The sequence below is a fragment of the Kogia breviceps genome, chromosome 6, assembly GCF_026419965.1.
Source record: "Kogia breviceps isolate mKogBre1 chromosome 6, mKogBre1 haplotype 1, whole genome shotgun sequence".
NCBI classification, from domain to species: Eukaryota; Metazoa; Chordata; class Mammalia; order Artiodactyla; family Physeteridae; genus Kogia; species Kogia breviceps.
The window spans coordinates 145,819,764-145,832,209 of record NC_081315.1 but is presented as its reverse complement, the minus strand read 5'-3'; the positions used below and the strand labels follow the sequence as shown (position 1 = coordinate 145,832,209).

At 46.7% G+C, this 12,446-nt stretch overlaps 1 protein-coding gene and 1 pseudogene across 1 annotated transcript in view; one reads left to right on the top strand and one right to left on the bottom strand.

Annotated features, from left to right (window-relative positions):
* POLN (DNA polymerase nu) overlaps nt 1-12,443 on the bottom strand; it is a 157,573-nt gene extending 145,130 nt beyond the window's left edge. The window contains exon 1 of the mRNA XM_059065997.2: nt 12,305-12,443. Coding sequence (XP_058921980.1) covers nt 12,305-12,443 — 139 coding nt within the window. The remainder of the gene's footprint in view (nt 1-12,304) is intronic.
* LOC136794439 (high mobility group protein HMG-I/HMG-Y-like) lies at nt 9,383-10,033 on the top strand (annotated as a pseudogene).
* Nucleotides 12,444-12,446: the final 3 nt, after the last annotated feature.

The following is a 12,446-nucleotide window of genomic DNA, read 5'->3' as shown; positions in this document are numbered from 1 at the left end:
TACTATTGTAATGGAACAATTAGAACTTCAGTAAAATATCATTAATACAAACGTCTCATTTAGATTTTGTTTTAATTTTAATAAGCTTGGGCTGGACAGGAAGTGATGGAACCTGGGTTCAACCCCAGGCAACATGACTCAAGTCTCCACTCGTAACCTCTGGGATGTACATTCTCTCTGTAGCAACGATAACAACGATGAAATGCAAATGGGGGAAATCTTTCACTTACGATAGAGGAAAGTTATACTCAGGAGTAATTTAACAAGAAAAGCACAAGGCACTCAATGATGGAAACTTAAAATCTTATAAAATGGCATAAAGCATGATCTATACAAATGGAAAAACATAGCACTGAGATATGAACAAAATATTTAATTCTCCTAAATATAAATTTAATGCAGGGACTTGCCTGGTGGTCCAGTGGCTAAGACTCCACACCCCCAATACAGGGGGGCCTGGGCTCGATCCCTGGTCAGGGAACTAAATCCCACATGCCGTAACTAAGAGTTCATGTGTTGCAACTAAAGACCCCACATACCACAACTAAAAGATCCTGCACGCAGCAATGAAGATCCCGTGTGCCACAACTAAGACCCGGCACAGCCAAATAAATATATAAATATTTTTTTTAAATTAATGTAATTCTCATCAGAGACCCTACAGGGTTCTTTTAATTGAAAAAAATAATAATTTTGAAGTACATATGAAATATTAAATGTCTGAAAATAGAGAAGAAAGGTAAGGGGTTTTTTTTGGCTGCGCCATGCAGCATGTGGGATCTTAGTTCCCTGACCAGGGATTGAGCCTGACCCTGCATTGGGAATGTGGAGTCTTAGCCACTGGACCACCAGGCAGGACCCAGAAATGTAAGTTTTTTAAAAAAATAAAAGAAGACTTGCTTTGCCAGATTATCAGAACATACTATAAAGGCACTGTAATCAAATCCACAAGGTATTTGAATAGGAATAGACAAAAAGAACTCTAAAACAGAGTAGACAATCCAGAAACTGACCCCAGGACTTATGAGAATTTAATATACAACGAAGATGGTATTTTAATGCAGTAGAGAAGGATAGATTAATGAATAGGGATAGTACAACTAGCACCACTTCTGAAAGAAAATAATACATTGGGAAAACTATTTGGGACAAAAAAGACAAAGGTTAATATTTTTATTATACAAGTTACACTGACCAAAAAAGAAACAATTCAATGGAAAAGTGAGCAAAAGATAGGGAGAGGCAACACACAAACTAACAAATCCAAAAAGCAAACAAACATGATGTAATACTCAAACTCACTAGTAGTCAGGGAAACACAAACGAAATATAATTGGAGATGGAGGAGAAGAGGTAGTCTCACTCATTGCTGGTAAAAAATGTGAATGGTTAGGATCTTTTTGGAAAGCACAGTGTCAACACTTATTAAAATTAAAAATACACACATCACTCTCAGGAGTTGGGAAGAAAAGGACGAACCCAAAGGGAGGAAAGATGGGCCTCTGAGATGCTACCAATGTTCTGTTTCTTGATCTGGGTGAAGGTTATACGGGTGTTCAGTTTGTGAAATTCTGAACTATAATCTTAGGATAGTTGTGCTCTGTGTGTGTGTGTGTGTGTGTGTGTGTGTGTGTGTGTGTTGTAACCTCAATAAAAACAGAGATATAAATATATAAATCATCTAACCAAACCACCTCACTCCTGGCTATCTGTTTCATAGAAATATGTGCAAGAGTAAATAGGTTTAAAGCAAAAACATTTGTGACAGTTTTGCTTTATGGCAAAGGACTGAAAACAAAGGAGATACCAGTCAAGAGGGCAGTTGATGAATAAATTATGTAACATCCACACCCCGAAGCACAGAGTCATTGAAAAGAATGAGCTGTATTAGTCGACTTGAAGATGCAGAGATCTGTGAAAATATGATCCCGTTTTTTAAAACAATGACCAAATCTCCCCATTTATGTCCATGAGCATGTTGTAGCCATGCACTGGCACAGGTCTTGTCCCTGGGAGGCTGAGCCTGAGATGAAGGCTTGCATTCAGAAAGGTTTTGGGGTAGCGCTCTCAGGGTCAACGTCTGTAGGGGAGTGAAGGAGGGAGGACCGGTCCAAGATGTGGCCGCTACGAAGGCCTGCTCTGGACCGGGCATGGTCCTGTAGAGTCGTCCCCCACAGGGTCAAGGGAGCTGAGCCTTTATTCCCCAGCACCCACCAGTCATTACCTGGCTGCTGCTGGGAAAGGGGTGTGCCCTTGGGCAAAGAAGCTCTTTGCAGCTGAGGCAACCATCAGGAGGGGCTGCGTGGTGAGCAGCAGCTGGGGTGATGAATGGGGGGCTCGGGCTACCCACAGTGTTCACTACAGTCCTGCCTACAGGTCACTACACTGTGCAGCTCAGACATGTTCTGGGAGCAGCTCCTTCGGGACTCTGCTGGGCCTCTTCCTGAGGGAACATAAAAGGAAGGTTAATGGGGTGAACTGCCTGTCCTCGTCCTGCAACTGGTCTCAAAGCTGCAAATGCTATTCACCTCCCTCTACTACCCATTCTGAGGTCCCCTCACCCTGGCTTGGCACCTCTGCTGGTCTAGGTAGCTTCTGCCTGATCGTGACCCAAACCCTCATCCCTGAGGGGTGTAAGTCCCTGGTCACCATGCCCTTCTCAGGCCATGGCCACTGCATTTACCAGCAAATTTGGTCAGAGGACCAAGAGGTGTCCAGTCACATCGCTTGGGGGCCACGCAGATGCTTTCCTGCCCCATTACGTAACAGCAGCCCTGACCTCTGGTGAACAGGAGGTCACCCCTAGCAGGATGGAGAGTACCTCACTTGCCTGCCAGTCTCAGAGTACAGAACTTGAAATGACTGTGCAGCAGCTGTAGCTTGAAATCAAACAGTCCTCTTCCTTTGCCCCTGGTGGGTTTCCCCTGGGGAGTCAAGACTAAACCTACAGAACCCAGAGGTGTCGGGAGAGAGAAACACAGGTTTACTGGGAGGGGCGTCGGGATCGATGGTAAGCAGGGCCACTCCTACTGCCACCTTTCGGTTCCCAGAGCCCTTAGTTATCTATACTGGGGACACTGCATCCTGCAGTGGTCACTGATGTACAGTGGACACTGCAGCCTGGAGGCCACATGAGCTCAGCCTGCTACGCATCACCCCACCGCTCTGTTGGGCTGGCATTTCTGGGTGTGTGGCTGTGACGGAACCTGGGGGTCCCACGACTGTGCGCCCACTGCAGCTCCTCTGCTGTAAAGTGGGTCCCTATATCCAGGGAGATGCTCTGCAGGTTTCTGTGTCAGTGGACCAGATGCTCTGTGAGCCTTGGCTTACGGAGCTCACTGAGGCCCTGCGTATGGGAAAGGCCAACGCGTGCCTGGAATACGTGTGGACTCCAGTCCAGACGAATCACGGCACCTTTGGCAGCACGAGGGGTCCAGTCTAGCCAACTAGCCCCCAAGTGACTGTTCTCAAAGTTCAGTACTATCGGGGACCCATTAAAGAGCCCACGCTGCCCGTACAGGGACAACAGGTGATAGAGGCTGGTGGACGTCACCGGGCCAGGTCATTCCGGTTTTGTTCCTTCCTTCAACACTGCCGCAGGTGGGTGCTCCCTGAGTCTGCTATTATTGTGATCTTCAGTTTTCTTTACTTCTTGTCAGCTAGTCCCGTTACTAGTGTATAATGCTTTAAACTTTCCCTGTTCCAATGACTATAGGGTTTCTGTTCCCTGACCAGCCCGTGTCTCATCCACTCCTTAACAGGCCCTGGTACCTCTTGGCCAGGTTATGTGGTGACTTAATGGCCAAAAGAGGAGGTGGCAGTTCCTGAGGGAGGATGTGTTATTTCTCAAGACAGAACTCTCTTGCACTGTCTTCAAGCTGGGGGACTGGTGGGTAGAGAGAAGGGGGCTGGCCTTTAACAGAGAGGAGTAGCTACTTCTGCAGGTCCCAGAGACTTGAATGCACCAATCGAGACGTCCCCATCCTGCATCTCAGGGTCAGGTCCCTCTTCCTGGTCAAGGCCCTGACCTTGAGGTAGAACACCTGTCAGGGCTGAGCATCCAACCTCCTCTGGAGCTCTACCAGCCTTACTAGGCTGCGGGGGGCCTGTGACTGCAGGTGGTATCTTCATAGGCTAGCAGGTGAGCCCTCTGGCATCACATTTACCCTTTAATTGCTAATTAACCACCCTTGGCCTTTGTCTTTTTCCAAAGGACCCAGCCACAGCCACCAATGCCATTCTCTTCCATTGCCCTATTCTTTTCAAATACATAGTATCGCCCAGCAGCTTGCACAGATGCTTTCACTGGTATGCCAGACCAGCCACCCCTAGTAAAAGCTTTAACTGCACCGCTGCCGTCTGTATTTCACCTACAACTTGTGATGAAGTCATCAGTGCCAGCCCGCCTAACGGTGACCAAATTCCAAAATGCCATGTCTGCTTTCTCAGACCACTACGGGCACCAACTGCACAGATCAAGTTCCCTGGTGACCAGACTGAGCTTTTCCTGGAAACGTTTACTTGGGGACGCTCTTCAGGAGCAGAAGGACTGAGGGAGTGGAGGCTCAAATGTGATAGTTGCAACAAAGCCCTCAGCCAATGCCATCCAAGGAGGCAGAGGTCTGGGTGACACAACATAGCCACACACACACAAGCTATAATTACTATCATGAAAAAAACATAAAAGGCATACGCTGTTGTTAACATGGGGAAGCAATAAGGGGAGATGTTTCAACAAAGAAAAAGCCTGAACAATGTACATATAAACCCTTTCACTGTGTGTGTGTGTGTGTGTGTGTGTGTGTGTGCGCGTGTGTGTATGTGTGAGAATGTTAAAAAAATTTTTTTTAATAAATTTATTTATTTATTTTTGGCTGCTTTGGGTCTCCATTGCTGCGCGTGGGTTTTCTCTAGTTGCAGTGAGCAGGGGCTACTCTTTGTTGCAGTGCACGGGCTTCTCATTGTGGTGGCTTCTCTTGTGGAGCACAGGCTCCAGGCATGCGGGCTTCAGCAGTTGTGGCACTCAGGCTCAGTAGTTGTGGCTCACGGGCTCTAGAGCGCAGGCTCAGTAGTCGCAGCACATGGGTTTAGTTGCTCCGCGGCATGTGGGATCTTCCCCGACCAGGGCTTGAACCCACGTCCCCTGCATTGGCAGGTGGATCCTTAACCACTGCGCCACCAGAGAAGTCCCCTGCCCCCAATTTTTTTTTTTTTTAATGTGGGATTATGGACTTTGTTTTTGGTATTTCTGTTTAAAAAAAAAAACTTTTTCTGAAGTAGTACAAACAAAAAAAGACTCCCCAAAATGTTGAGGAAAATACAACATAAATAATGAAATAGTAAAGTCCTTCATGTATGTTTTATATGTCTGTAGAAAGCTCTTACAAATCGGTTAAGAGCTGAATTCACAGATCAACCCACCTGTGGCATCATCAAAGATGAGACCACCTTTGCCTGCCTTCAGAAAGCTCAAAACATACCAAGAGTTAGAGCATTATGCAAATAACCCAAAACTACATGACGGGAAATTCTCTAAACTGAGTTGCAAATGAATCAAATGCAGTTTACTTCCAATAAGGCATTCTGGTAATGAAGTATGTTTCTACAGATAAATTCTGCAGAGAGCAAGGACAAGAGCTGAGCTAATCCCAGTGACAGTTCAAAGGAAAGAGCAAAGGGGCAATAAATTGACGGCAAACAGCAATTAGGAAACTTCTGCAAATTTTCAAGTGAGAAGGAATGAAGGCTTGAATTAGAGCGGTGGGAATTGGAATCCAACACCTGGCAGAGTTTGCTAAGTGACTGGACATAAGGATTTTATGTTTATTTGATAGAAATAAAAATGTTTATCCACATTATTCTTGACCAGAATGAATATAATCAAAATAAATCTATTTTGTCATTTAGCTTTATGTTATCTGTCCTTGAAATTACAAAGATTTCCATTAGATGGTGGGAATAAAGACAGACTTCACATTAATGAACTGGATTTTGACAAATATTTACCCTGAGGAGACTTACACCTGTATTAATTTGTAATGTCTGGGCTTCCCTGGTGGCGCAATGGTTAAGAATCCACCTGCCAATGCAGGGGACACAGGTTCAAGCCCTGGTCTGGGAAGATCCCACATGCCGTGGAGCAACTAAGCCCGTGTGCCACAACTACTGAGCCTGCGCTCTAGAACCCATAGGCCACAACTACTGAGCCCACATGCCACAACTACTGAAGCCTGTGTGCCTAGAGCCCATGCTCCACAACAAGAGAAGCCCCTGCTCGCCACAACTAGAGAAAGTCCACGTGAGGCAACGAAGACCCAACACAGCCAAAAATTAAATAAATAAATAAATAAATAAAATGGCCCTTTAAAAAATATATGTAATGTCTATAAAACTATTCTTATTTTACTAGAAAAAAACCATATTCACCCCTAAGCTCTATTAAGTTAAAAACAATTCTGGATAAATGTGTAGCAGAAAACGTTATTTGATTTCTATAGGTACTTAGGCAAAATACAGAGATGTAGTCTAATAAACATGTGCTTAATCAAACGCATAATGTTATACATAGCACCAGGCCAGCTGACAACCTTGAAATCACCCTGAAAAATCTTCCTTCCCCAGTATTTCCCAAAGACTTTCAGTGGCATTACTAAACACTAAAATGACATGTAAATTCAAGTCTGATGAACCCAATTCTGAATCTAGTTTAAAGGTGTTAAGAGTTAAGGTAAAATGCTAAGCCACAGTCACAAAAGACCCACCCATACAATGGTTTAAACCACAAAAGTTCATTTCTCTCTTGTTCTGAGGCGAGTGGTCTCAGCTGGTGGAGCAGCTGTTTCATGAAGTCACTCTGGACCCGGGGTCCCTCCAGCACGTTGGTCCACAGTCCTCTAGGACACTGTTATCATTTGCAGGTTGGAAAGGAGTCATTTCAGGTCCCAACTAGATGGAAGGAAAGAGGCCAGCTGGGAAGCAAGTCAGGTGTCTTCGGGACTGCCCTGGCCACAGCACACCCTGCTGACAGGAACCCGCCACTTGGCCACACCTGGCTGCAAGGACACTGAGCCACGTCATCTGCTGGCATGCCTCCAAGGAAGATGGACGGACTCTGGTGTGGCGGACAAGGAATCTCTGCCAAAAAGGCCTTTGGAGCAATGTAAAACGCCCTCATATGATTAGGAAGTGGAAAGTGGCTGCTATAAAAGTCAGCATAATGGTTACCTTTGAGCAGGAAGAGTTTTGAGAAGGAAATTTTGAGATATTGGCAATGTATGTGGTAGTTACACGATATCCTCTTTATATTAACTCATTAAGTTGTATTTTAAATTTTTGCATCTTTTTTTCATAGCAAAGGGTTTTTTAAATAAAGACCAACCTTGCTGCAAGAAGATACACACTGTCCAGTTCTGACTGGGTGTGTATACCTCAGTCAGTCTCGCAGATCAGAAAATTAGATCCCAAAGTGACATATAACATTGTTTGGTTTTACTTAATACATGTTTGTAAAAGAAAATATTTGTAGTTTATTTCCATTGATTTCTGAGTTCAATCTCACTATTTATCTGGTATGAAATGGGCTTTCAGAAATGAAATGCTGATTTACGATTTTATTTATAAGAGAGAAGGATTTGACATAACAGCTCAGCACGTGACAAGAGTCCAGGAATCAATTCAGGTTCGGCATCATTCGTTCACCACAACCCACCAGCAATCCAACTTGAACTCAGATTTGAATGAAATAAGAATAAAACTGGTGGGACTGTGTGGCAGACAGACTCTAAGGTCCCACGAGCCCTGCCTTCTAGTATTCGTGCCCTTGTGTAACCCCTTGATTGTGGGTGGGACTTACTTCTAACCAAAAGAATATACAGCAACGGTGACTGAATGTGATTACCTCACATAGGAATGTAATGTCAGTCTCGCCGGGGACACTCTCTTGCCGGCTTTGAAAAAGCAAGCTGCAGTAATGTAAAGCTGCCTACGGAGAGAATCACATGGAAACGAACTGAGGGTGGCTTCTAGCCAACCATCACCAAGAACCGAGACCCTCAGTCCGAGAGCCTACAAGGGGGCTGAACTCTGCCCACAACCATGTGAGCTTACAAGCAAATACTTCCCATTTTGAGCCTCAGATGAGCCCCCAGCCCTGACTGGCACCTGCACTTCAGCCCTGCAGAGGACCCAGCTAAGCTGTGCCCAGGCTCCTGACCCACAGCAACTATGAGGTAACAAATATGTGTTGTTTTAACTCACTTAAGTTCATAGCAAGAGTGTGACACAGGAACAGATATAATCTTTGTGAAAATTCCACTCTTTTTCCAAATCCAAGAACACTTGACAGAAAACACCTTATCTTCTCAATAAATTTATGAAAACTAGGATTTTAACAGGGTATTTTAAGAGCATGACAAGACAGGGGCTGACTACCATAAATTTTTCTCAACAGAGACTCACATTACTGCTTCCAGAGGCATTTTATTATTTTATCAGTTTTTGAAGGTAAGTATATTTTGAACTCTGTCAAGTGCACACTGCTCTTTTATTTTGGAAAGCAAGTATACAGAATAAAGGAGAAGGCTCTTTGATTTTTTAAAAATTTATTTATTTATTTATTTATTTTTGGCTGTGTTGGGTCTTCGTTGCTGCACGCGGGCTTTCTCTAGTTGTGGCGAGCGGGGGCTACTCTTCGTTGCGGTGTGCGGGCTTCTCATTGCGGTGGCTTCTCGTTGCAGAGCACAAGCTCTAGGCACGTGGGCCTCAGTAGTTGTGGCACGTGGGCTCAGTAGTTGTGGAACATGAGTTTAGTTGCTCTGCGGCATGTGGGATCTTCCCAGACCAGGGATCGAATCCATGTCCCCTGCATTGGCAGGCGGATTCTTCACCACTGTACCACTAGGGAAGTCCTGGCTCTTTGATGTTTGATGTTAACTTTCTTTACTACTTCCCCCAGCACCAACATTCCCCCTAAAACACTATCAATTGCTAGGTATGTAGTCCATACCCCAAAATTCTTACTCTTCATTACTGACTTCCATAACAAGGGCAACAAATGCCTGAATATGAATAGACTGAAAAGTTAAGCGTTACCTTATCTTAATCAACAAACTGCATTTATAACAGCTTTTGCACTATTTGTTAATACTTCTCAATTATTTCATCTCAATATAATTAATCATATCTCACTCACTTATAAGCTACTCTGTAGAAAAGAAAAACAAATGATTGGTCCAGACTTACAATTTAAAATAAATCTGCTTTGCTAGTAAAAACAAACAAAACAAACACACCTGGCCTCCTCTAATTGGGACTCCGAGCCCGGGCTATTTCTGGCCCTGGCGCGGCTCCAAGAAGGCACCCGCATTTGCTACCAGCGGCGGCGGCGGCGGCGGCGCCAGGCCGGTCCTCAGCGCCCAGCCCCGTCGCTCCCGGCAGCCCGGAGCGCGCACCGCAGGCAGGCGGCCGAGCTCGCACATCGCAGCCGTCGCTCCTCCACCTGCTCTGCCGACAAGGGAAGATGAGCGAGTCGAGCTCGAAGTCCAGCCAGCCCTTGACCTCCAAGCAGGAAAAGGACGGCACTGAGAAGCGAGGGCGGGGCAGGCCGCGCAAGCAGCCTCCGAAGGAGCCCAGCGAAATGCCAACACCGAAGAGACCTAGGGCCGACCGAAGGGGAGCTAAAACAAGGGCGCTGCCAAGACCCGCAAAACCACCACAAACAACTCCAGGGAGGAAACCAAGGAGCAGACCCAGAAACCCGAAGAAGGAGGAAACGGAGGGCATCTCGCAGGAGTCCTCAAATGAGGGGCAGAGGCCGTGCATGCCGCCCGCCCCCTCACCGAGAAGCACTTTCCTTCTGGGACTGGACAGCCCCGCTCCGCTCCGCTCCGCCCCCACCCCTTCCCCAGGCTATCGTGTCACCGCCACCCACCTGCGCCCTCACCACCGCACGACACAGCCCACCAGCCGCCGCCGCAGCGCCCCCGGGCCTGAGTGGGGGCAGTTTTCTTTGATTTCAGGTCCCAGCGACCCCTGACCCACACGCCTGACTTCCCACTTAGCTGTTCCCGCGCTGCTGCATCCCCACTCCCTCGGCGTGGGGACCTTGCTGGCTGGGCTCTTGGTTTGGGGTCCCTTCTAATCCCCGACTCTTCCCTCTGGCTTCCCATTAAGGGGCCTTGGAGGGCTCCCCGGGCCTTAAAAAGGGGCCCAAGCCCCACCTCATTCTGCCATGCCCCACTCCCACTGTACTAGTGGCAGCAGTGTGGCCACTGGAGAGGGGTGATTGGCCCGATGCCCCCAACCAAGCTGTGTCTCACCAGGGGTGGCTCACACTCCCTTTGCTTCCTTCCCACCTTGCCTAGTCCCTGCAGTAGGTTGGGCCGCCCCCTTGGGGGCACAGGAAGGCAGGCAGGAGGGCTTAAAGCCCCCTCCCCCCTCTAAGCAGGCTCCAACCTACCTTGCCCTCACCCTGGAATCCAGAGCAGTGGTGAAAATGCAGAGTCACCTTCATCCAGGTGAGGCCCAGGAGGCCTGGGCTCCCAGTGGCAGCCACTTAAGGCGGGCTAGAGCCACTCCCTGTCCCTGTCTGCTTCCACTCTAGACCTCGGTTTCCCCTTCCTTCCCTTGCTCGGGGCACTAATAACAAGGAGCTAGCCTTGCCCACCCCCCACCCTTTTGCTCCTCTCCACCCCCCAAGATTCTGGTTCCATCTTTCCTCGGTTCACGAACTACCTCTGGACAGTTGTGCTGTTTTTTGTTCACTGTTTCGTTCTTAGACATCCGTCACTGCTGCTGCTACCAGCACCAAATGTTCATCCTCATTGCCTCCTGATCTGCCCACATCCCCCTCCTCCAAGATGCTCTTGGGTGAAGGGGCCTGGGGCAAAAGCAGGCTGGGTTACCAACTACCCCAGTCCCAGGGAAGGTGGGGCCCTGCCCCTAGGATGCTGCAGCAGAGTAAGGAGGGGGGCCTGTGTTGACCATCGGGTGTAGGGGCCACCTTCTCCCCCCATTCTGTCAGGAAGGAGGTAGCCATTATTTGTCCCAGCCTGGGGATCCCCCCTCTGGTTTCCTATTTGCAGTTATGTGAATTAAAAAAATCCTTTAAAAAAAAAAAACACACACACACACCTGGTATTCCAACCATTTCAGTCACACTTGTGAGCATATGTCACTGCTTTTACTATTATATCATATGTCATAAACATATGTACACAGATCCACTGATCTGTCACGTAACAGTTTATACATTTCTACAGCGGTGTAATACACATACTGTCAAGAACACTTCTCTTGTCCACAACAAATAAGAAAATACAGGTTCAATGACCTGAGAGCTAAGGGTTTAGAAACGGGCACTATGAAAGAGCCCATCTCTTTTGAAGTTACTTAAACAGCTGATCCAGATTCTAAAGGAATGTTTGGCAGAAATGCCTGAAACAATGAAGAGAGCGTCACATTTTCAAAGCAGTAAGGGCTAAGAGAATATAAAATGTAGTGAGCAGAAGCTGAGTCATCACTGAATGAGAGTAAAACAAGGGTTAGCTGGACTGTTTGTAGGCAGAAACTTCCCTACACAATAAAAAGTTCTATACATTTCATTTTGTGAAAATTAATAAGGCGGCTCACTAAAATGGAGTTGGGAGGCCAGAAGGGGGAGCTCTCATGCAGTACCACTCAAAGTCAGCAGGAGGAAGACTCAACAGGAAAGAATCATCAATTACAGGTCCCCACAGGAAAAGATGTACAGGGCACCTCCTACAAGAAATCCACTTCCCCAGCAACTCAGCCAGAAACCATCAGCACTTTGAACTCTCACTTTTCTCCAATGGACTTTGATTCAAAACAACCCCTGCCAACATTCACCTTTTTCTCTATAAAATGTTCCTTTCCTTTGTCAGACTTGCTTTTTGGCCTTTGTATAGCATGCTTGTCCCAAATTGCAATTCTCTGCTATTCTCCAGTAAACCCATTTTTGCTGGTAAAATAACTTTCACTGTTTCTTTTTTTTTTTCTTTTTTTTATTTTGCAGTACGCGGGCCTCTCACTGTTGTGGTGGTCTCTCCCGTTGCGGAGCACAGGCTCAGCGGCCATGGCTCACGGACCCAGCTGCTCCGCGGCATGCGGGATCCTCCCGGACCGGGGCACGAACCCGTGTCCCCTGCATCGGCAGGCGGACTCTCAACCACTGCGCCACCAGGGAAGCCTCTTTCATTTTTAAGGTCAATGATTTTCAAAACTTAGTCTTAAGAATAATTAAGACTCAAGGTAACAAAAAATATGAAGGTTCATAAAAATTACTCACTCTTTTCACTCTCTCTCCAATTCTTAGACTCCACTAAATCACATGAATGCATAGCAGACATAATCTTCTGAGCAACACTGGAGAGTGGTATCTTACAGAGGTCAAAGCCTACAAATGCCTCGTAATTTTCCATTTTCATAAA